At 47.7% G+C, this 22,844-nt stretch overlaps 1 protein-coding gene across 1 annotated transcript in view; it reads left to right on the forward strand.

Moving 5' to 3' along the window:
* ATXN7 (ataxin 7) overlaps positions 1–22,844 on the forward strand; it is a 133,521-nt gene that overhangs the window by 109,284 nt on the left and 1,393 nt on the right. Inside the window, 7 exon segments of the mRNA XM_089919518.1 lie at positions 2,980–3,245; positions 4,744–4,942; positions 5,283–5,404; positions 9,796–10,759; positions 11,532–11,576; positions 11,578–11,599; positions 13,303–22,419. Coding sequence (XP_089775644.1) covers positions 2,980–3,245; positions 4,744–4,942; positions 5,283–5,404; positions 9,796–10,759; positions 11,532–11,576; positions 11,578–11,599; positions 13,303–13,412 — 1,728 coding nt within the window. The 3' untranslated portion in view covers positions 13,413–22,419.

Consider the following 22,844-nt stretch of genomic DNA (forward strand, 5'->3'; position numbering starts at 1 on the left):
CTCTTCCTGCCTACCTGGCTCTCAGAAACATAGATTTCTCAGTATTGTGATACCTGTGGTCAATGAAGGATGCTTGCTTTACCCAGGGTGCTCTTTTTTAATCGTCTGCGAGGCATGCTGGTGAACCAAAAGCTTTATCAACTCCGAATCCGCAAGGAATTTGACCAGCCTTCTTCCTGAACCTTCATTGGCTTTGTGTCGATCCTGCATTTTTCTCGCTTCTTCCTTTTCAAGTCGTGTGTGCTCTCCATGTGTCCTGTTAAGGGTGTCATTGCCATCTGTAGCAGGGTGCTAAGCCTGTCTTTGCATTAGTATGCATCTCCATCCAGGCATGCCGTGAGTTCGGCATAGAGCTGGCAGAACGTGCAGCATTGTGGCTGGCCTGCACTTGCACAGAACACCCTTACTTTCTTCCCGTGTTCTGTTTGTCAGTGCTTCTCCCTCTCCTTGCCTCCGTTGCGGCCCGAATCCATTCAGCGGCGGGCCAATAAACACACTGGAATGCTTGACATGCAAGCGGCGGGTCTTGCGTGTCAAAGGACCCAGCTGAATGTCCCCCACGCTGCTGCCCAGATCTCTCCTGTCTTAGACTGAGGACGTTGTCCGTTCTCTTAGCTGTCAGGACATCTGCTGCTGCCCACTCCTGTCCCTCTGTCGTCTGCCTGCCACCCTCACTGTCCCCTCCTCACTTCCTCATCTGCCCAGTGTTCTGTTCTGTGTCCTCTGTGCCTTCCATGCAAGTAGATGTGGGTTCCTCTCAGGGTAGGAGCATTTACTGCACACGTCTGCGGGCACAGACCTCCTTCTGGGCCTCAGAGGATACAGGCTTGAACAAAATCAAGGCGTGGCTCCTGCCCTTTTGGGGCTTACAGTCTAATGGAAGAGATGAAGATTAACTTGGTAATGACTCGAGTAACTGTAAAAGTTACCACTGAGGGGTAATAAAAAAAAGAGAGTCCTGTGTAATGACAGCCTTCACTAGGGGAACTGAGTCAGGGAAGGCTCCTTTGCTGTGGGAATACTGGGCTGAAATCCATATGATTTGTCTGGGCAGAAAGGGGTGGGAGAGGCAGACGAGACAGCCTTTGTGAAGGCTCTGGGACGGGGCAGGACAAACAGCTTAGGGTGTGAAAGGCAGCCAGGAGGGGGAGGCGGCACCTGGTGCCAGAGGAGCAGGGGGCAGGGGTGTTAGAGCACGCGGGGCCCCGGGCCTCATACAGCTGCTCTTTATCCTTCGCGCCTTGGGCAGCCCCCCACAGAGTTCTGATGGGGAGGAGGGGGCATCAGGGTTGCGGCTGGAAGATTCTTCAGAGCTCAGGGCAAATGCTATGTACTCTTCAAACCAAGCTGGGAAAATACTGATCGTCTCTGCCTACTTTCTTCACTTGGTCTTTCCGCGTCTTCTAAGCACCAGGGGACACGCAAAGGTGAGGAGAGGCTTCTGTGTCATCTGTCTGGAGAGACAGGCAGGTGGACCCCCGGTGACGTTGTATATTCGTTTGTTCATTCAACATGTATTGGGGGGCCGTTATTTTTATCTGGTTTTTGTTTGAAGCGTTTATGGCGTGCCAGGTGCTGTACTAGGTGTTGGTACAGCACTGAACAAAACAAAGGTCCTTGTCTTCATTTAGGGTTACTTTCTTGTGGATATATTACATATTAAAGAAAACCAAGTAAAATCTTAAAAAGAACCTCAACACAGTTTTGTAACTGTCTGTGCCAGGTGAGATTTTGGGCGAACATAGTTTGCAGTGTATGTGGTACGGACGTAGATTATGTTATTGAACCGCAAAAGAGAATTAGAAGCCTAACTCCCCTTAAAATCCCTTAAATTGTAGCGAAAATGTAAGCCTGTAGAGCAATACATTTGTATAATGTGTGTATAATGAACACACAGAAAGTATCATTTGTAGTATTGTTGTAACATAGAAGAGGAAAGGATTTATGTAGATGAACGCATATTTGGGAGGTGTGATTTGGCGCTGCTGTGGTTAGCGGCTCCTTGCATTTTTTTCTTTACAGACGGAGGCCCTAAGCAGTATGGAGTGGTCAGGTTTACTGGACCATTCTTCTTCTCGAGTAATTTCACATTTCTCAACAATGACCGTTTTGGGGAGGTCCAAGAGGGAGGGGATCTAGGTGTACATGTAGCTGATTCACGTCATTGTACAGCAGAAACTAACACAACATTGTAAAGCAGTTATACTCCAGTAAAAAGAATGTGACCATTTTTAAATTCTGAGGTTAGACATTGTCTCTGGATCCAAAAATCCTATCCCGTTTTCTTGATTCCCATAGGGAGTGTCTTTCGATAGGGACTCAGATGCTGGTTTGCCTCTTCTCCTGTGCACAGCCTGTCTTCTTTTGGCCTCCTACTCTTTAATCCGCCCAGGACTCCCTCGGCCTGTCTCCAGGATGCTGTGAGCCCCTTTCTCTCTGTATGGCATTGTCACAGGAAGAAAGAAACAGTTGTGTTTAATTTTTACTCTCTGGCAGTTAGTGAAAGAAGACTTTGTGATACGTATTTTATGGAATAAGTGCGTCTCCCCTGTTAACATTCAAAACTCTAAATGGCCCAAAGGGGGCTTTTCTAGCGGAGTTGGTAACAGCTCCGATCAATGAATGGTTCCTGTCACACAAAACACGAGGACCTGTTACCTGTTTGTATCTACTGTTTGCCCCTCAGTCACATACCTGGTGGCATGGTTATTTAACATTTCTTCTTTCTTCTGGTGGAAATAATATCACCAGGTTCTTATACATTTGGAGGCTGGAATATCTGCTTCTAACTATTAGGAAAAAAAAATCATACTCAAGATTTTTAGCCTATCAGATGCTGAGCAGCCTTTGATTAAGCTAATGCTCCAAATTGCTTTTTTATTGGCATTGGTATTTTTCGATGTATGGCAGAAAAAATGATTACTGCGATTCCTCCATTTCTGGTTGTTTGTTTTTGTTGTTGTTGTTTTTGGTCTGTAGACACATTCCTTAACCCAGCGGAGGGCTGTCCAGGGTAGAAGAAAACGATTCGATGTGTTGTTAGCCGAGCACAAAAACAAAACCAGGGAAAAGGAATCGATTCGCCATCCGGACTCTCAGCAACCAACGCAGCCTCTCAGGGACCCGCATCCCACTCCTCCTAGAACTTCACAGGAGCCACACCAAAACTCTCACGGAGTGATTCCTTCCGAATCAAAGCCTTTTGTAGCTAGTAAACCTAAACCTCACACCCCCAGTCTTCCAAGGTAAGCCCCGTCCAACAGCTCTCTCTCCCTCTTTCAGAGAACAGACGTGCAGACTGTAGAGCTCCGGTGTATCGTGATGTCGAGGACAGACATCAGGCTCGCTGCGAGAAGAGATGTTTCTCTAATGGGGTTTTACTTTAAGAAAAACAAACGTTCATCACTGAGTTTCAACCAGGGCTGTTTGTGGCCAAATGCAAGCAGCAGAGTAAAGCTAGAATTACCTGTTCTGCCCTTGCTCAGCGTTCGGTGTCTCCTGACCCTGCTGAGTAGGGCTGCGGCCCGGGTCCTGCCCGCAAGTTAGTGATGGGAACATTTCACATGGCTTTGGCAGCCATTTCCCATCCATTTGTCTCGCTTCTTGCAAAACACAGCAGTTGGGATTCTTGCTGGGGGTAGGCATTCAGCCTGCGTCTTTACAGCATCCATTTACAGCGTGTTTTTTCATTCATTCATTTGGGACTCTGGCCTGAGCGTGTAGGAGTCATTTGAGCTGTGTAGTGAGCAGCAGGTCAGAACTTAGACACATCCCTTGGAGACAGTGATGGTGGGCTGAATATATGTGTGTGCGTGCTTGTATATTTAACCCAGTTGAAGTAAAGGACTTTGTACCCACTTTCCAGAAAGAAGGGAAAAAGAAAGGCATAGAGAACGAGGGTTTTGAGTCTGGGCCGAGGGCTTGTGCTTAGGAATGTGCCAACCCTTGGGGTGCTCTTGCTTAATTAACCTTTTATCCTCACGTGTCTGATTCTTGAAGTGGTCACATGAGGGGTGGAAGTGCCTCCGTCTTGGAAACCTGAGAGTGCCCGTGAGCCTGTCCCCACGTGGGCCCCCTGGTTTCCGAACAACACGGTTGGAGGAGTGATCAGAGGAGGTGCCCGAGAATGTGGCCAGGCCCAGGCTGTCGATTCCTTTGCAAGTCCTTTCTTTGGCCAATTTCATTAAAGTTTTTCCATCTATTAAAAAATAGGCTTAAGTCTAGAAACACCAGGCCTTTATGTGTGTTGGAAAAGCACACTGCTGTCCTTGAGCTACACACTCTAGATTACCCACATAAAATGGTAAAGCTACCTTCTTTTATCACCTCCTGTCCCTCTTAGGTTATTTTCGAGCACGTTACCAATTACCTCATTGATTGCCTTAGTAACCCAGTTCCAGGTGAAATTTGAAGAGGAATCAAAGAAAGAATTCTCTTAAACTCCACATGTATTTCGCCTTCTTTGGGGAGAATAGGAGGCGGACCAGGTGGCTGTGGAATAGAGAAGTGGTTATAAGTTACTTTGGTTAGACTGGGCAGACAGCTGCATTTGACATCGCGCGGTTCGGGAGAGAGGACCCTTCACTCCCAGGCCCCCCGGATCAGCATCTGTGTCCCTAGTGCTAGTGGTGGAGCCCAGACCTCCCCTGATGGTTTTGGAGACATTGTTGTATCTGAGTTAAGGCGGCTGATTCCCAGACATGTGATGTGTTCTGATCAGTGCTGCACTTTCTACTCACCAAGGCCTCCAGGCTGCCCTGCTCAGCAAGGTGGGAGTGCCCCCATTGACCCTCCTCCAGTCCATGAATCTCCACACCCTCCCCTGCCTGCCACTGAGCCAGCTTCTCGGTTATCCAGTGAGGAGGGAGAAGGCGATGACAAAGAAGAGTCTGTTGAAAAACTGGACTGTCATTATTCAGGTCATCACCCTCAGCCAGCATCTGTAAGTTCCACATCCGCCCCCGCGCCAACCCTCCCCACGCCGCAGGGACGGGGCACTGCAGCGGGGGTGCGGCGGGGACCCAGGCATGCCCTCCGGTCCGTGTGGGGTGAGGTCAAGGTGCGAGTGCAGCTCAGAGCAGGGCGCCCCGAGGCGGCATGCACTCGGTCGGGCGCGTCTCCTGCTCTTTCCGTTCTCTTCCATGACACTCAGGGCCAGGCGTTGTCACACGCGCGCTTCACAGCCCTCGGTCCTCAGTAAGCGCCGTCTGTCCTGGCCTCTTCTTTCCGGGCCGCACGCCCTCGGAGTTAGCGAGTCCGAGCGTGTGCTCTCTCTCTTGCAGTTTTGCACATTCGGGAGCCGGCAGATTGGAAGAGGCTATTACGTGTTTGACTCCAGGTGGAACCGGCTTCGCTGCGCCCTCAGCCTCATGGTGGAGAAGCATCTGAACGCGCAGCTGTGGAAGTGAGTGCCCATCCCCCCACCTCTGTGGGCGGCTGGCGCGTCAGGGCCGCGTCCTCTTTGTTTCTTACGGGGCTGATTTAAGGAAGGTAGTGGTCTCTGAGGTGAACACATGGCCTTTGACCAGCGCTGGAGGAAGGGCCCTCATCATTCATCCACTCACTCTCGGAGCAAATGTGTCTTGTTCTCGGTGCTGGGGTTTCAGGCCGAGGGACTCCCAGATGGACAGAGCTCACATTCTAGGTCGGGGAGAAATGCGAAAGCCAGTCAACAGAACATAGAGCTCATAGCTTGTCGTAAGGGAGAGAACAGAAACGCTAATAACCTGTAGCGCTTCCTGAGACTACTGTAGGCCAGGCACCTTAGCAAGTACAGTTTTCACACCTTGCTGTGTCAGGTGGCCTGGATTATTCCTGTTTTACAGGTAATGAAACTGAGAAGCAAGGTCACACAGAACGTTAGAGGTAGAGCCAGGGTTTGCACCCACCTAAGAGCTGAGATGGGAAAATAACAGGATGGAGGGATTCATGGAGAGCCTGTCTTAAGGGGCCCTTGAACTGAGATGAATGGATGAGAGAGAGCAGCCGTGGGGCTGGCGGGGAGGAGTGGGTTCCAGGCAGGGAGGAGTGGGTTCCAGGCAAGGAGAACCGTATGTGCAAAGGTCTTGAGTCAGAAAAGAACGTGGCTTGTTTGAGAAAGAGCAAGAACGCTCCTGGAACAAGAGGGGATCCGAGAGGTCAGGTGACACTGAAATTGATTGAGGGCACTGAGGAGCTGCTGAGGGCTTTAGGGAAAGGAGCCATTTGCTCTGGTTTACAGTTGAAAGTAAGACGATCATCTCGTGTGGCCTTATGCACGCCGTTTCCCCAACAATTTTAAGTGGAAGAACAGTTCCGTGGCCCGAAAGGTTTATTAGCTCAGCCTTTCCTAAAGTAAAATAGTTTTTGTTACTGCAGGACTTCTCAAAGCCTTTAATGGGCACGGTCCGTCGTAACTCTCAAAGCAGAGGATATCGTGTATAATGTGGACTGTCTCCCAGGCTCTTTTGACCTGGGAACCTCTTTTAGGGGAGCATCCTGGGGACTAGCGTTTGGTGGAACCTACTTCGGGAAGCACTTGAGCTTTGCTAAAGGGGGCTGTCCGATAATACTTAGTCATCCCAAACCCTCCATTTGGGCGCCATTTACTAGTGCCTCCCTGAGTGGACTCTGCGAGTACATCTGTTTTTGCCTCTCTGCTTTGCTTGCCTGATATAGTCAGAGGGAGCTGTCAGAGACCTCGGGTAGTCCAAAATCCAGAGAACCATCCCCATGCTCGTTGATAGGACTTGCACTTGTTCACAGTGAAGACCAGCCCCGCAGCAGTGTTGCTCTGCTTTATGTCACGTTTCTTCCTGGTTCTTCCTAGGTAAGAACCTTTCTGAAGGAACAGTGTTCTGAACCACAGACAGACTTGGGCCATGGTTTGCTGGGATTCTTTGGGGGGTGGCCTCACATCAGAAAACTTTAAAATGCATGAAATCTCAGCTTCTTACTGGTGGGACCTGGAGAGCTCATTGAGCTCACAGAACTATGGGTTTAATATACTCCTAAGGGTTTAGAAGGGTCTTCAGAATTTTTATCCCCGTTATATTGGTAGGTGGTTTATGGCCAGTGGTTTGGGTTGAGAGAGTTTCGGTTCCTAATGGCTTGTGTTGGAGAGGTTTTCTTCCTTGTGCTCTGAACCTCTGAAGAAGCAGGATCCTAAAGTTGACTCCACTGTCTGTCTCTCTGTTCTGTCAGAGGCTCACTGCCTTATCCGTCACTTGCTCCCATCGAGGAGAAAACCGTTCTTTCTGTTAACGTGACCTTTGGTTTTGAAAAAGTCAATTCGGTAGAAACAGACGGGCCACTCAGTGATGAGCTGGCACACGGGCCTGGGGCAGGTAGGAGCTTGAAGAGAGGTGCCAGGCCAGGTGCTTGAGGGAGTAAATGCTGCCGACAGGGGAGTGAGGGGAGCCTGGTGCAGGCCACCCCTGAGATTTGCCGGGAGTGGCTCGGCACTTCTCAACCAGAAGAGAGCTCTTCTTCAGGTGGCATCTTTGAGGCACTCAAGGAAAGTCTTGAGGTCGGCCAGGTCCCGTCCTACTGGCTCAGCCGAAAGTCCTCCCTTTTGCAAAGAGCCCCGGCAGCACTCTTCTCAGCCCCTTACCCTTGAGTTACTGTGGTTAACTTCGGGATAAGTGGAGGTGCCATTTGAGCCTGGCAGTGAAGTACGTTATCTTCAGTGTGTGGAGTCTCTGGGCAGCAGTGAAAGTAGACTAGCTCTTCCTCTGGAGCATGGCCACGACCCGAAAGGCGGTTTGCAAGCTCCTGTGAGCTCTGTCCGCTGCTTGCGTGCTGTGACTGGGGACGACTATTGCACTTTCCCTAAGGAGGGGCTGGGATGGCTGTCAAAAGTTTTGTGGTTTGGGTTTTCCTTTTTCTAATTAATTTCTTAGATTGGTAATAAAGTCACTTGGTTAAAAAAGGAAACATGAATATAAAGAGGCATAACAGTGAAAAGTTTTAGTTCCCCTGGCCCCCATACTCCTCTGTTTTCTACCCACTCCTCACAGACAGAAGCAGTTTTATCGGTTGCTTGTGTCTCTGAGTTCATGTGTGCAAACACAGGTCAGTATGACTGCCTCTTCTTTTTTTGTCTCTTCTTTGTGCAGAAGGTAAGAACTGACTTAAAAGAGCTTTTTTAAGAGAAACCGGCCATATCATCCAGAGAGGTCCACATCCCTGCCCCTGTGGAAGCCTTTCCTTTTCACAGGATTTGGTTGTAGCAGCCTGGCCCTTAGGCCCGTCTTCCTAAGCCACCTGGTGGCTATGAGAAGCCACTGCGCCCAGGGAGCCGGAGCCCCTGTGCTGCGTTTCGAGCAGAGCTTCTCACAGGTGCCGTTGCCCTGGGGATCTTGTTGAGATACACACCACGATGAAGGAGGTCTGGGGTGAGGCCCAGGGACTCAGCATCTCTAGTAAGCCTCTCAGGTAATGTCAGTGCTTATCCTTCGTGAGTAGCATGGGGGTAGAGGCCGGCTTCTGAACCTTGGCTGGAGTCTCCTGGAGAGATTTGGAACTTACTAACGCCTGGACCCCACCCCGAGATTCTGGTGTGGCCCGTCTGGGTGTGGCCTGAACTCCACAGGTGATTCTGATGTGCAGACACAGTTGGGAAGCACTGACTTAGGGCCAGAGCCACACTTTTGAGTGGGAGTTTTAAGACTGGGGCGCACACTTGCAGTTGTTGATTCTGTTTATTAATAACTATAGTCCTTCTCAAAACGCATGTGGAAGCCCTTGGGCAGCAGTCTAGGCCAGCGCTCTCACTTGAAGGATGAGGAACCCAGCCCCCGCTGGTACGGCGCCCGGATCAGCCAGAGCTGCCCGTGGAGGCCGGGAGCCGCGCAGTCTTGGCACTTGGCTTCCAGTCAGGCCGTTTGCTGTTTTGCCATCTCAGTGTTCATTATGCCACAGGGGTTTCTGAGATTTTGGCGCCGTCACATTTTTAAAAATCGGAGCTAAAATAAAAGCCGGGGTGAGGGCGGCGGGGTGGGGGGGTTCTTCCTGGTTTGACTGTTTGAATACATACTTTACCCAAATATTATAGACAGAATCCACTGTTAGCGCACCATGACCAGAAGTCCCCCTGAGATTTGGGGGCTTTGTTCCCTTGTACAGGCACGTACAGGCGCTCAGGCCAGTAGCTGGGACCTAGCAGTTGTTATTAACTAGCTGTGCCCTTCCTTTTTCCTCGTTCTTTCATGAGTTGTCTCAGCGTTTGAGCGCCTTCTGTGTGCCAGGCACCGTGCTGGATGGACAGTGGTAAATCGTGGATCGCTCCGTCTGCGGAGATGCTAGACAGTGATCATCGGTCACACGTTAAAACTGCCAGAGTCTTCCAGAGTCTGGGAACAGGGGCAGTGCGGGAACGAAGCGAGTCAGGACGGTCAGGGCAGCTTTCCTAAGAAAGTGATGATGGGGGCTGAAACGGAAGTGTGAGCGGAAGTTGGGGTGAGAGTGCTGTAGGCAGAAGATACCCAGGGTCTCGCTTCACGGCCCGTTCTCGGAACTGAAGGAAGATCAGTAGCCAGGATCACGGAGTTCGGGGTGCCGGATGGGAGGGTGCGGGGTACGTGCCTGCGGCTGCAGCACCGGTGAGGTGCACGGCCTTACAGGCCGTTGTTCTCAGAGCGCAGGAAGCCATTAAGAATTTGAAGGGGAAAAGTGACCCTCTGTGTGGCCCAGCATCTCAGCGCGATCCCTGTGACCAAGGGGTGTGTTCAGTGCCAGAGGTGAAGGGGGCGTCCTTCTGAAAGTTTCCACGAAGGGCAGTGGTGGACGTTGCTCAGGCCCTCTTTTGTTTCGCAGGAAGATCCCGCCAGTGCCCAGTACCGCATTGCCCGTCTCCACGCGTGTTCCTCACCGGACAAACTCTGTGCCGACATCACACTGTGGGGTCAGCTGCCTGGCGGCAGCCACCGTATCTCCCTCCCCTGCCCCGCTCTCGTCCTCCTGCATCTCCCCCAGTAGCAAGTCGGTACCAGCTCATGGAACCACACTGAACGCACAGCCCGCCGCCTCCGGGGCCGTGGATCCCGCGTGGAGCATGCAGTCCAGACAGGTGTCCTCCTCCTCGCCCTCCCCCTGCACGCCCTCCGGCCTGTCCTGCGTGCCCTCCTCCCCCATGGCCAGGAAACCTCAGAAGTTGAAATCTAGCAAGTCTTTAAGGCCCAAGGAGCCTTCTGGTAACAGCACTAACTGTCACCACGCGAGTAGCAGTGCCGGCAGCGGCGGCTCAGGAAAGAAACGCAAAAACACTTCCCCGCTGGTAGTCCCCTCCCCCTCCCCCTCTTCTCATTCCATGGAGTCTTTTAGGAAAAACTGTGTGGCTCACCCTGGGCCTCCCCACCCCACGGCGGTAGCCTCTCCCCACAGCATCGGCCTCAACTGCGTGGCCGGCAAAGCGAACTCAGTGAGCGGCCGGCACGAGCAGCCCGGGCGGGGCGCCCCCGGCGGGAGCCCCGGCGAGTCCATCAAGAGGATGAGCGTGATGGTGAACAGCGGCGACTCCACACTCTCCCTCGGCCCCTTCGTGCACCAGGCCGGCGAGCTGCCCGTCAGCTCTCACGGCGCCTGCTCCCACCCGCACACTCCTCTGGACAAGCTCCTAGGCAAGAAAAGAAAGTGCTCGCCCGGCTCGAGCGGCATCAACAGCAGCAGCGGCAGGCCCACCAAGGTGGCCAAACTGCCGGCCCTGAACAACGTCCACGTGAAGCACGCGGGCCCCAGCCCGGGGCCGCCAGGACTGGCAAACAGCTCCCTCCTGCATCAGGTAGGACAGGGCCTGGGAGCCCCGTGGGGAGGCCCGTGGCCCCTCCCTTGAGATCTTTCGTCAGCTCGGAGATCTGTGTGGTCGGGTTGGTGGGTTTGCCTAAAAGCCAATGCCCGGCTTCATGGGGTCTTTTAAGAAAAGGATGAGTTGATGGCCGGACGGAGGTCAAACAGGCTTCTCTCTGCCTGACTCTGATGACTCGGAGGACGCTCCTGGGTGAGGAGGCCACGACAAGTGCGTTTCGGCAGCAAGTGCTGCGGACACCGTCTCGTGCGTGACGGCAGACCCCTCCCCGAGGCCGGCGGGCCGTGTTTCCCGGAGAGCAGTCCTTCAGTGTGTTTTTCTGAAGAAAGCTGGGCTAAAATCAAACTGATTTAGAAAGGGATGATTTAAATTTGAAAGAGACTGTTTAATATTTTTCCCATCAAAGAATTTCAGAATTTTAATTTCCTTGTTAATTCTCTCCCTGTTTTTCCTCCTCCCTGTTTTCCGGGGAGGCAGGAAAACAGCATTTACTGTGGGCAGAGCAGAAGATTAAAATCTTGTTTAACTTAACAGATTGAAAAAAATCTGAACGTGACCCACTTGTAGAGAAGGGCTCTCTGGCCTTCGGATTCATTGCTGACCATGGCTTTCTCGGGCGCTACCTTGTCTTTTCCCCACTCTTCCCCCTGCTGCTGTTTCCTCCTGGCCTTCCCTTCTGTGGCCGCTTCCTCCAGCTTCCTTTCTCGCCTGTCCAGGTCCTCTCTCATCTTGTTATTTCATTCAGCAGGATACCTCCTGTCCTTGCTTACAAGCAGGAATTTCAGCGGTGTCACCCCCAGAGCCCTACTTTAAAATGTGAGCCTCTTTTTTGTTTTGTTTTGGTTTTTTCCCTTCCTCATCTTCAAAACTGAACTTAAATGCCAGGCTAGAACTTTTCCAGAAAATACCAAGAAGTTCACGTGATAGAAGTTTCCCTCCAATATCTGTGTGAATTAATACTCAGTGCCAAAGGTATGGGGAAAATAATTAGGCACAAATTTAGGTAGCAGCTGCTTCAGTTCTCTCTGAGCCACAAATACATATGGGCTTATTCGTGTGTTGTTTGGGTCTCTTTGAACAGGGGTTCCTGGACAAGTGAAACCTTCTTGATTTGTAGTTATTCCTTCTAGTTTAACGATAAGCATAAAAACGCAGTGCACACACTGTAAGAATCCATCCCTTAATAACTCCCTTCTGGGTGTAGTTTCCTGATGCACATGAATCCCAGGAGGGATGTCCCAGTGCCTCGGGATGCCCACGCCAGTGTCACTGAGCACGCCGTCTTCACGTAGACGCCGCTGCGGACCTTACTGCCCGCCAGTGTCAGAAGGCGAGGAAGAGGCAGGGCGGGTGCGGCCGGGAGTGACAGTGTCTGTGGGGATTGGGGGAGTGGGAGTCTCGTCTACACAGAGCAGCTGCTCCCAGACGCTTGTTACCAGTTGCAAAGAGAAACTGCTGATCTGGACTTGCGTGAGAAATTTGACCATTTTCTAAAGCTCTGTAGTTTTTCCTTTTGTTTTGAGCTGGTGAAGCCCACACGTTTGCCAGCGAAGTTTGGCTCATGAGCTGCCAGTTTGCCACCTCTGATTTCCACCGTCTGGGGGGGGTGGGGGTGGGGGACTGTGTCCCACTAGGACAGACAGCCTAAGTTTGGGTTCTTTTCCTCAAAAGCAGTTTCGTGTTAAGTTTGTATTTGAGAAAGATTGCCTCTGCAGTGGCATACTTTCTGTTATGCTGCACAAATTCTAGGGGGGCCCATGGCTACAGAGCAGAGGATGGATGAACCTTGCGTATTTTTACGTCTGTGATCATTTATCTGCAAGAGGGATCCTGTAGCTTTCTTCAGACTATGAAAGGGACCCATGACTGCAAATGCTGTAAAGAAGGCTGCTTCTTAGACCAGTAGGGACCTGAGCTCGCTGTTCTCCACGGAGCTGATTCTAAAGCAGAGATAACTGAACCGGTTGGAGTCCCCTCAACAACGGAATCAGTGGGACCTGCTGGGGAGCCTAGGAGATGGGGCTGGGTGTGAGCCCAGCCCCCGAGTTGATTCTTGGGCTCTGCCACCAAGGACCTACAAATAGCTCACTGTGGGACTGTGAAGGCCAGAGTCCCCTCTCCCCGCCTCAGCACGGCCTTGGGTGTGAGTTTTCACACCTGTGTGGTGGCCCATTTGACCTTGTTCACGTCTCAGTTGACAACCTGGAATACCTTCAAGGAAACAGCATCAGTAAATAGAACCAAAAGGCAAACATGTGAGCCTTTTCTCTGAGCTAGAAACCCAGGCTGCTTCTCTTCTGGACAGTTTTCTAAAAGCCAGTCTTTTAGAAGGATTGTGCCCCAGGGCACAGAAGGCTTTTGAAAGCTAAAGCCAAATTCTAGAGCTGCCTGCTCCTGGCATTGCCCAGTCGGTTGGAGACGCAGTGGCCTCGGGAATACCTTGTTTAGAAATCAGGGCGGGGCCGTGTACAGCTGCTTACTTACCTTTCGTTGTCTCCCCACCCCCTCTTTTTTGAAAGCCAAAGGCACGTCCCTGACAGCTGAAAATAGCACGGGGAGGAATAATCTGGACACTTTTGACGACAAGTTACACCTCCACTCAGCACTCTGGACTCCACGATGCCTTTGAGTCTGTTTTCCCAACCTCCTGTGGGCCTCGAGGGTAGAAATCTGCCGGGCTGTTGTTTTAACGAGGATGTCCCTGAAGCTTTGTCTGTAGCAGTGAGTACTCGTAAAGGACACTGGATCAAGTCCAGCCACCGAATTGCTTTTATCAGTGTTAGAGTGGTCTGGACTACTTGCTACAATCTGTGAGAAGTTCCTGTCTCGTTGAACCTGCAGTATTTCACGGAGCCACTCTTGGAGGAGGTTGGCTGGCGAGAGTGTCTTGGCAAGAGCGTGACTGTAGACTTTTCTCCCTCCCTCCTCTCCCCGCCTAGTTCTTTCCTCACCCTGTCGTCTGTAGGTCCCTCTCCAGCAGTCAGGCACCTTAACTGGAGACACCTCCCAGGGGCGAGCAGAGCTGCACCCCAAGCAGCCCTCTGGAGAAAGGGGGTCTGCAGCTAGGTTTTTATAGCAGGTGCCGGGAATGGTATATGGACGTCAGTGAGAGGCACCATGACAAAAGAGCCTGTGTTTTTGCCCAGCCTTTTGCAAGTAATTTGGGATCAGAAGCCGTCAGCAGTTTCTAATGTACAAACTGGTTTAAAGCCATTGATGGCCAGAGAGCAAGTATACACCAGTTTAGAGGCTTACTTTTCATGGTACAGAAGCAATTGTGTGATTTTTTTTTTTTTTTAAAGAAAATGCAAATGCAAACAATTTTGATAATGGAAAGCCAAATTCTGGTGGGTGGGGAGGTAGACAGAAATCACTATGGGGGAAAATTTTCCAAGATTTCCAAAGAGATTGAATTTTTTTTTAACCTTTGTTTTCATGTTAAACAGTATACAGTTAGGTTGGTTGTCGTGCCCAGTCTCCTGTTTTTAAAAATTGCCTTTGTAACGTGAAATAGTTGGGATGCAGCAGACTCTGTCGTTCACAAAGTCACTGATATACTTTAAATGTTTCCAAGGCACTCGGTGCATTGCCCGCAACCTCTTCTTTGGATACTGTCCTGGGACTAAGTGTCAATTTCCGCTTGGAGCACTCCCCATACTGTGTGGGTCTACACACCCCTTCCTGCCTCTACACATGTTTATGTGGATGCCGTTGGCATGGGGAGCAGGCACCCAGGGAGGGGCGCTGGTGACTGTGCACACCTGCCCATGCGGAGATGGCGGGAGGCATGTGTAGTGTCTGCTAGTCACACCTCCTTTCTGGGGATTTACGCCTGCCATCTCATGGAGAGTTTCAGAGACCCTCCGGGATAGTGTTTCCAGTACCCCACCCCAAAAGAAAGAGCTTGATAGGCTCAGACAGCACTGATTGAGAAGGTGTCCTTGAATTTGAGGGGATGAGCTGGAGCTCTTTAACAGATGATTCCACCGCCAGAGCTCCTGAAAGGAGAACCGGGCACTTCTGCTTAGAAGAGCACACGAAGTTGCCGAACACAGGGTAAAGTTCCCAAGGTTCTGATCATGGCCCTGGGCAGGGCTGGGACAGAGCCAGTCAGTGCATCCGTTTTCCTTACAATTCTTGGGTTACAAACTTCAGTTTCAGGGAATTTTAAGTCAACAACAGGTAGAATGAATAAATACTTGGTTACCAGCCTAATAATGTGAATTGCTACAGAACTATTCTTATTATGTAAGGTAACAAAAACTTTATTCAGATACTTTAGCTATAAATTGATGTAAAATATTGATTTTCTTTTTAAAGGAAGGGGAGAACAGTATCTTGTTCACCTATTATGCAATCAGTCAGTAAATGTTTTAAAAATGATACTGTAAGAGAGCTTGTATAAGAAGAAAGCACGGATGGGCCAGTTTGGTGTCGTTAGGAGAGGTCAGTCTGGTTGTTCATCCCAGGAGATGGAGAGAAGGAGGTAAGAGGGAATCAGAACGTACTTAGTTGATTCCTTGGTGACAAGTGCAATGGGGTATGGGTAGAATTTATTTTCAGAGCCAAGGGGACTTGATGGTTATAAATAAAGTTGCTTTTAGTGATGGAATTTATAGACAGATCATGTTGTTCCGAAAGATGTGAATAGGATCCACGCTAGCAGGTTGATGCAGAATAATGTAGATATTTAGATTAGCGAGTCTTGATCATTTGATTTCTTAGACTGAGGTTTTAATTGAAATTTCATTATTGTCTCCCGGTAGTACACAGAGCATCGGGATTAGGAAATTAGCCATTTTGGATTCCGCCTGCCACAAACAGACCTAAACAGTGCTATTAAATTTTAGACTGTTGTTCAAATATTGTATTTTCTCCTACAACTACTTTTTATTATGGTGAACAATTAAGACCATTTAAAACACGGGAGTACAAGTATTTTTTTGAATTAAATTAACTTGCAAAAACCAAATTTGCAGTGGTTGGGTTGTTTCTAGACAGACTTTGGTATCAATTTAAAACCAAGATAATTTTTATATTCTTTCCAATAGAATTTCATGACAACTCCTGCAGTTTTCTTAACCTACAAAAAAAAAAAAAAAAAAAGTGCTGCAATGATGAACAAAGAATTATACAAAACCTACTTTTGTATCTTTATTTTGGAATTTCTTGTTCTATTATAAATATGGAAGTATCCCTATTTGAGAAGACATATTTTGTTAAAAATGAATTGTACATATTTAAATATGTATTTTTGCACAGGTCTTTTTTTCGGATATCCTGTTTTGGTACAATTGAGATCATCTAGTATTTATTTATTAATTAATAAAAGTAAATACCTTTTTATAATTTGAAGTGGTTCACTGCCAAGCCAATAGTTCTAGAACCTGCCTCCTTTACGGTTTAAGGGATGCCTCTGTTCTGTGAAAGTCTTTTGTCCCTTTCAGTGTCTTGGGAGTGGATTCATACAGATGAAGTGGGCATTGCTTCTCCCTAGTTGCCTGATTTCCCAATAGACTACACGTAATAAGTGACACACTGCTTTTCTTTTGTTAGTGTTTTATGTGTGAGTGTGTGTGTGTGTGTGCGCGCGCGTGCACGCGCCCTGAGCACATGTGCGTTAGTATGTGATGTGATTAAAACTAATGGGGAAAACAAACAAACAAACAAAAAAAAAACTGAAAGTGCCTGAACCTAGTTTTAAGCTTAGACAGATACTTTAAAAAGACTTGAATGTTCAGTTGAACTTTTGGAGTTTGCTTTTTCCACCAAAATATTGTTACTAAAATTTTAGGGGAGGAGTCGAAAACCACCAAATGCTGGTAATTTTATAAGGTATTTTAAAATTAAGACCTTTTGGTTCACAGGAATTCAACTGGTGATGGATTGCCTGGTGGCACCAAGGGTTACAAATCTTCTTGTCAGCCAGCAACTTACACAATGTGTCTGTTTTGTTATTCACTCATGAAATGCAGAGTTTAAAATAGAATATTTAAAATATTTTGTATTCCAAAAATATACAAAGTACCTCTGAGAACACTGAAAAAAATGTATAATTTGAAAAATGTAACTTATAAAGGCAGCTGTCTTCCTGCGAGAGTTCTGTTGCCAAGGAATTTCTTAATATCTCCCATTCTGTCCTGCGGGGGGAAAAAGTTGGGCTTTGGAAAATGATTGTTAAAAGTTTCATTGTTTAGCAGAAAATAATCATTTTTACATTTTGTGCAAAACCTTTCACATTTTCAGATCATTTAAATGAGCACTACATACTGTCAGTGTGAATGTAGGGCCTTGAAAGCATTTTGCTGTGTTTTTTTGTTTGTTTTCTGTTTTTGAGCTTGGTTATAAAAGCAATCTCCTGTGTTAAAATGTGTGAATAGGTTGATCATTTGTACACATAATCAAGAGCATCTCAGCTGGACTTTGTGTTGGCTGCTGTATAGAACATGAACAAATGTCAAGGGATAGAAAATTACTTTGGATATTTAAAAGAGAAGAAATATAATAGTCTATTTGTTTTGTAACAAGTTCTGTAAATAAAATAATTTATACTATTTATAAGAAAAAGTTGTGCTTTGCTTTATGAGAAATTAGTTTGTGGAGCAAACATGTTAACGGGCAATAAAACCAGGATTTCTCAATAAACAAGGTTGGCTGCATGAAATATTTTACATGTTTCTGCCTCGTTGTGATACTAAACCCTTTTCAATCTAGTCTGACTTTTCTTCATTTGTAGCATCAGACACCCTCATGAAGCTCAGCTTCCCTTCCAGACCACCTAAAAGGTTCTAAGGGCTTAGGATGTTTCTGTTCTTGGGCACAAAGGTTTGCCTTGGGTAAATTAATAACCGGGTAAACAGTGAACACTACTGTATTCTTGCCGTGTAGGTTTGTCAACAAAGGGAAGTTGATAGATTGAGAAATACATTCTGTTTGTACTGTTTGATGGCATGTGGTCAGTTTTCATTAGAGGTAAGTTTTTTTAAAACTTTTATTTTGTATTAGAGTGTAATTAACAATGTGTTAGTTTCAGGTGTACAGCATAGTGATTCAGTTACACAAGTGTCTGTTGTTTTTCAGATTCCTTTCCCATTTAAGTTATTACAGAACGCTGAGGAGAGTGGTAAGTTTTTAAACCAGAGCTGGTCTGGTTTCTTCCTTCCTTTTACAGACCTCCCTCACTGGCAGTACATTTTGATATTAGGCACAGCATAATCTTTCACCTCTAGAAGTTCGGCCGGTTTTACCATTTGCAAATCGCTCTTATAAATTACAAATTATTTTTGTTGCTTAAAACAATGAAGGAAGTAGTGGATTTGTGTACTGGAGTAAAGGTGCATATACATTACAGGAAGGAGTGAGGCTGGCTTCAGTCCCCGCTGCCCTGCCCCGTGGACTTCCGTTCAGTCCTTAGATCAGCCGACGGCTCAAACTCATTCTTGAGTAAGTGCCCTGTGGATAACTCCTTTCACTTTGGATGTCCTCCTTAATCTTCACTCAAGGAAAAGGTTCAATCACTCAATCTCTTTACGCTTTTTGCTTCAGCTCTCTTGCAGATAACCTGGCCCTGGACAGCAGGAGGCTATCCCAGTTCATGGAATGGGGGTTGGCAGTTTTGGATGCTGGCCTGTGGGAAGTGACCAGCAGAAAGGCAGGGTGAGACCATTCTAGGCAGGGGGAGCACGCTGGGCTGACACAGGTGTGAAGAAGTGCAGACTGGAGGGCAAACTGGGTGAAGCTTGCTGGAAGGGAGGGGCGGACAGGGTGGGAGAAGTTGGCACCAGATGGTCAAGGACCTTAAATGTCATGGGGCCTTCATCCTCAGGAACATGCAGTTTAACCAGATGTAACTGTCAGAGCCCAGAGGTTTTCATGGTCCCGTCCCAGCACATGCAGAAATAATAGTCGTTCACATCTTTAGTGGTGACTCTGGCAAATCAAAGAAGCACCTAAATCTCTGTCCCTCTTTCTCACGTTTTCACCCTGGCCTCAAACTCTGTCTTCAGCCCCCAACCCCAACCCCCAAGTCCTCATCACAGGGCTCTCCCCTACATCAAGCCTAGGGTCCTCCCCCTTCTTACTCCACTTTCTGCTCTCCCAGTCCTCCCTTCCTCATAAGAAACGCTTGCTCCTGTTGCTAGTGGGACTGAAACGAGTCTTTCGCCTGGTAAGGCTGTGATTCTTGCACCTGTTATCTTCACTTTCCATAATCGGAGCTCATGGAACAAAGGTGGCACTGGCAGAGGATCTCTTCCAGGGGAGGGTGAGACCATCAGCCAAAGAGAAAGTTTTCGGGGGGAGGGGAATAATCGAACACTTATAATTTAATAATTTCTTAAAATCCCCATCACGTAGGGCCCTCCAATAAATGTGGAAGACAGAATGGACAGGTGAGAACCTTGGGACAAAAGTCATTCATAAAGCTGTTGCAGTGATCCAGGTGAGAGCTGTTAAGTTTCCAAACTAAGGCAGTGACCATGTGGATAAAGTGGGGACAGATTCCAGAGATCTCTTAAAGGTAGAACCAGTAGGACTTGAGGTCTCATTGTACTGAACATTCAAGGGAAGAGTGAGTCTAACAGAACTTTATAGAGATTTCTAGCTTGGCCAAACTGGTTGAGGAGCCTTAACATGAAATACGTGGTATGGCAATAGAGAAGGGAAAACATACTCTAATGAATGTGAGTTGCCCATGGGAAATTCAAGTGTAGTACCCAGTGGCTATTTGTGTAGTCTGGAGCTTATGAGAGAGGTCTGAGCCTAAACAGAATTGGAGGGTTGTCTTTCACTGGGAGTGGATGAGTTCACCTAGGAAAAATAGGTAGCTGTCTGGCTTATTATTAGTTAAAATAATACTCATCAAGTTGAAGGCCTCATGTGCCAGATATGGTAGCAAGCACTTTATCTACCTTCTCTCTCACACAGCCCCGAATAGAGTTGGTACTTTGATCCTCATCGTACTGATGAGGAACTTCCAAAAAGGTAGGTGTCTTGCCTAAGGCCCCACAATGAGTAGGGGTATTGCCAGGCTTTGAATTCAGGTCTGTCAGATCAGTGGTTCTAAAGTCTTTCCCCCCCCCCTTCCAATAGATGCTTAGAATCACATGGAAGAAATCATAGGTTCTTCTGACAGGCACAGGCACCCCACATTTTATGTTCCGTTTCCAGGATTTCACAAACGAAGCCCATGCTCCATGGCCCAGAGAGGGAAGGCAGCCCAAGACGAAACCCTGGAGAAGAGAGTATTGTAGTAAAGACAGATGGAGAAGCGGTACTGAAGAGTGGAAAATCAGATCAGGGAAGACAGAGAAGGATGAAGTTGAGTTGGTTGAGTGAGAAGTTCAGACAGTTGACTGTCTTAATTATCAACCCATCAACCCACGTAGGTATTTTTTTTCTTCGGCTTTCTCCAGGATAACTGGAATCGGTATTGAGATGAAAAGTTAGAAGAACCTGGGCAGGGAGATTGCCAAAGAATTAAGAAGTATGAGTGTGGCTAAGTGATGGCCTCGTCTGGGTTTTCAACGAAGAACTGGAAGCTGCCGTGTAAGTCCACGCTGGCCCCCTAGTGAAGTGGTATTTGCAGTTTCCCTCTTGTTACGTCTTACGATCCTCCTTCCAGGCAACTTGTCTGTGATCAGACCAGTTAAGTGATTTGTTCAGAGTTACAGAGCAAAGTCCATGTTCAATTTGATATAGCCAGTAATGAAGAAGGACTACGTACAAGGCCGATCCAGAGTTTTGATGGTGGCACAGCACTTTCAGGAATAGATCAGGATAGGAATAGGATAATAGAGTCCGAGGGGCACTCCAGGTTTCAATTTCAAAAGCAGAGCTGTTCAGAGGTGCTTGTGATCCCTGGGACCTGGGTGAGCCCGTGGCAGTGGATGGAAGTGGCACGGAGGAAAAGAGCACTGGAGTTAAGGCCAGGGAACTAGGCTGTTGCTGCACACGTTGTCCATTTCAGAGTCGGGAGGGGTGAGGGGAAGACGGAGCCAGCTGCTCAGGTCTGGAGTGGACGAGACCTGGTAACTTACAGTTGTGAGGGCAGTGAGCACAGTGGGTTGGTGGTATTGCTGGGTGGTGAGCAGCTTCAAAGAAAAGGTGTTTTGAATGAGGGTGGAAACATAATGGCCAGGAGAGAGATCCAGGGAGTAGCAAACAGTGGACTTCATCTTGGCCCCAAGTTCCTGAGGTGTAGATGAAAGAAAAGCCTCTGTGCCAGAGCACTTCAAGAAAAGTTGAGTCCTCCAAAACCAAGTGTAGAGTTATACCAGTGTTGATAATCCACTAACTACACAGACACTCTGGAAAAGCAGGGCTCTCATAACTTCTGAAAGAGAGGGTTAGTACCGTTGTCAGGACGCCACCTACTGGTACTCTTGACTAAGTGGTCCCTTCCCCAAGGCAGTGTCAGGACTTATGATATGTAGTTGCCGGGCAGGAGGCTGATCATTCATTGGCAAGTTGTACCTTTTATTTCTTACATCCAGTCTGCACAGGGAAAATTATGCCACTACAGATTTCCAAATGATGAGAGGTACCGTGCACTTCAAGGTTATTATAATGGCCTGGACCAAATTGACCCACGTTCTTGATACCCTTTGTAGGTCTTCCGAGACAGAAGAATAATACAAAATGGTTTTGAAACCAAAACCAGTGATCATTAGAGCCTTTCATGTTTTCCAGACAGGCATGTAACTTCACTTCCCCCATAGACGTTGTGGAGATGTGACGTTAGTTACTAACGACTACAAATTTGTGTAGAATTAGAAGGATGAAGGATTATCACAGCCCCTCTCCCTTTTTTACCCTGTAATCAGGGGGACAGATGTCAAGTATCAGCTATTAATCTTCTTCAAAGACAGGTTTCAGACAGCACCAGGGATTAATTTAGAATTAATTACACAATTGATTTGCTAATGGTCAGTAAACCTTCCATCCATCAATTACTATTAATGCCTGGTCAGGTTACTGAAGACTACCTGTGTCCAGTCACAAAACGTTACGTGCACTGCAGCTGTGTGTGCTCCGTGAACAAATGAGGTAGGTTATCCTTGCAGCCACTGGGTTAGGTAAAAGTTAGGTGCAGACACTTAATAACAAAAATGCTTGTAGACAGTATTTCCACTCCTAAAAGACTGCTAGTAAATGAAAAATTGATCTGTTTTTTCTCATTTAGGAAATAGATTACCAAAATTTGACAAAGCTTATACATACTTATTTCACTGGATAAATTTGATGCACAGATGTTATGGTTTTAGAGAATAATGACAAAATCGTTCATCCCAGTGACTTCATTTTGTACTTGAATAGTGTATTACGAGACTAGGGTTGCTAAAAGTGACAGGTTGCCAACTCTGATCAGTACTGAAAAGGGACTAAACACAGTGAAAGTGTTTTAGCGCTATTATCACTTAGCAAATAGAACTATCATTTGATGATAATCTTATTTCCATATTGTGATATGTGTGCCCTTCATGACTAAAACCAGAAAGTTAAGACTTTAATTCTTTGGATGGATTCTCCTAGGTGATTAACGGATGATAAATGATCATCAACCCCAGGTGTACGGTAGGGGGCTGGGTCCAGGACAACAAACTCAAATGGCAGTGGAGCCAGGCAGATACTGTAAGGTAACAAACAGGGCAGGCCGGGTGAACCGGGCCTGCTGGAGGAGATGTGCTAGCCATTCGGCTGGACTGGAAACGTGAGCTCAGAGTTAACCTGATCTGTCCATTTTTCCAGAGAAGCTAGATAATAGGTGATTTTTGAATTGTCTTTCAATTTTTAGATGGCAACCATATGTATTTTTTTCTTAAAAAACGTATGGGGGTCAGGGGGCCGATGACAGTTGCTGCCCATCGGTGACCAGTTTGCAGCTTGGTAGCGTCAGGAAGCCTCCTTTGGCGTCCCTGACTTGTTTTAGGTTTCTGAACCTTTTGTTTCCGCAATTGTGAGAAATAAGGGCCTGGACCTAAAAACTTCCTCGACGAGGATTTTATCAAGGTTTAAAATACCCCCACTGGTCAAAAAGCAGAGAACCAAGGTTTGAAATTAG

The sequence above is a fragment of the Delphinapterus leucas genome, chromosome 10, assembly GCF_059928025.1.
Source record: "Delphinapterus leucas isolate spDelLeu-1000000601 "Yukka" chromosome 10, BTC_Dleu_Yukka2, whole genome shotgun sequence".
Classification (NCBI taxonomy): domain Eukaryota; kingdom Metazoa; phylum Chordata; class Mammalia; order Artiodactyla; family Monodontidae; genus Delphinapterus; species Delphinapterus leucas.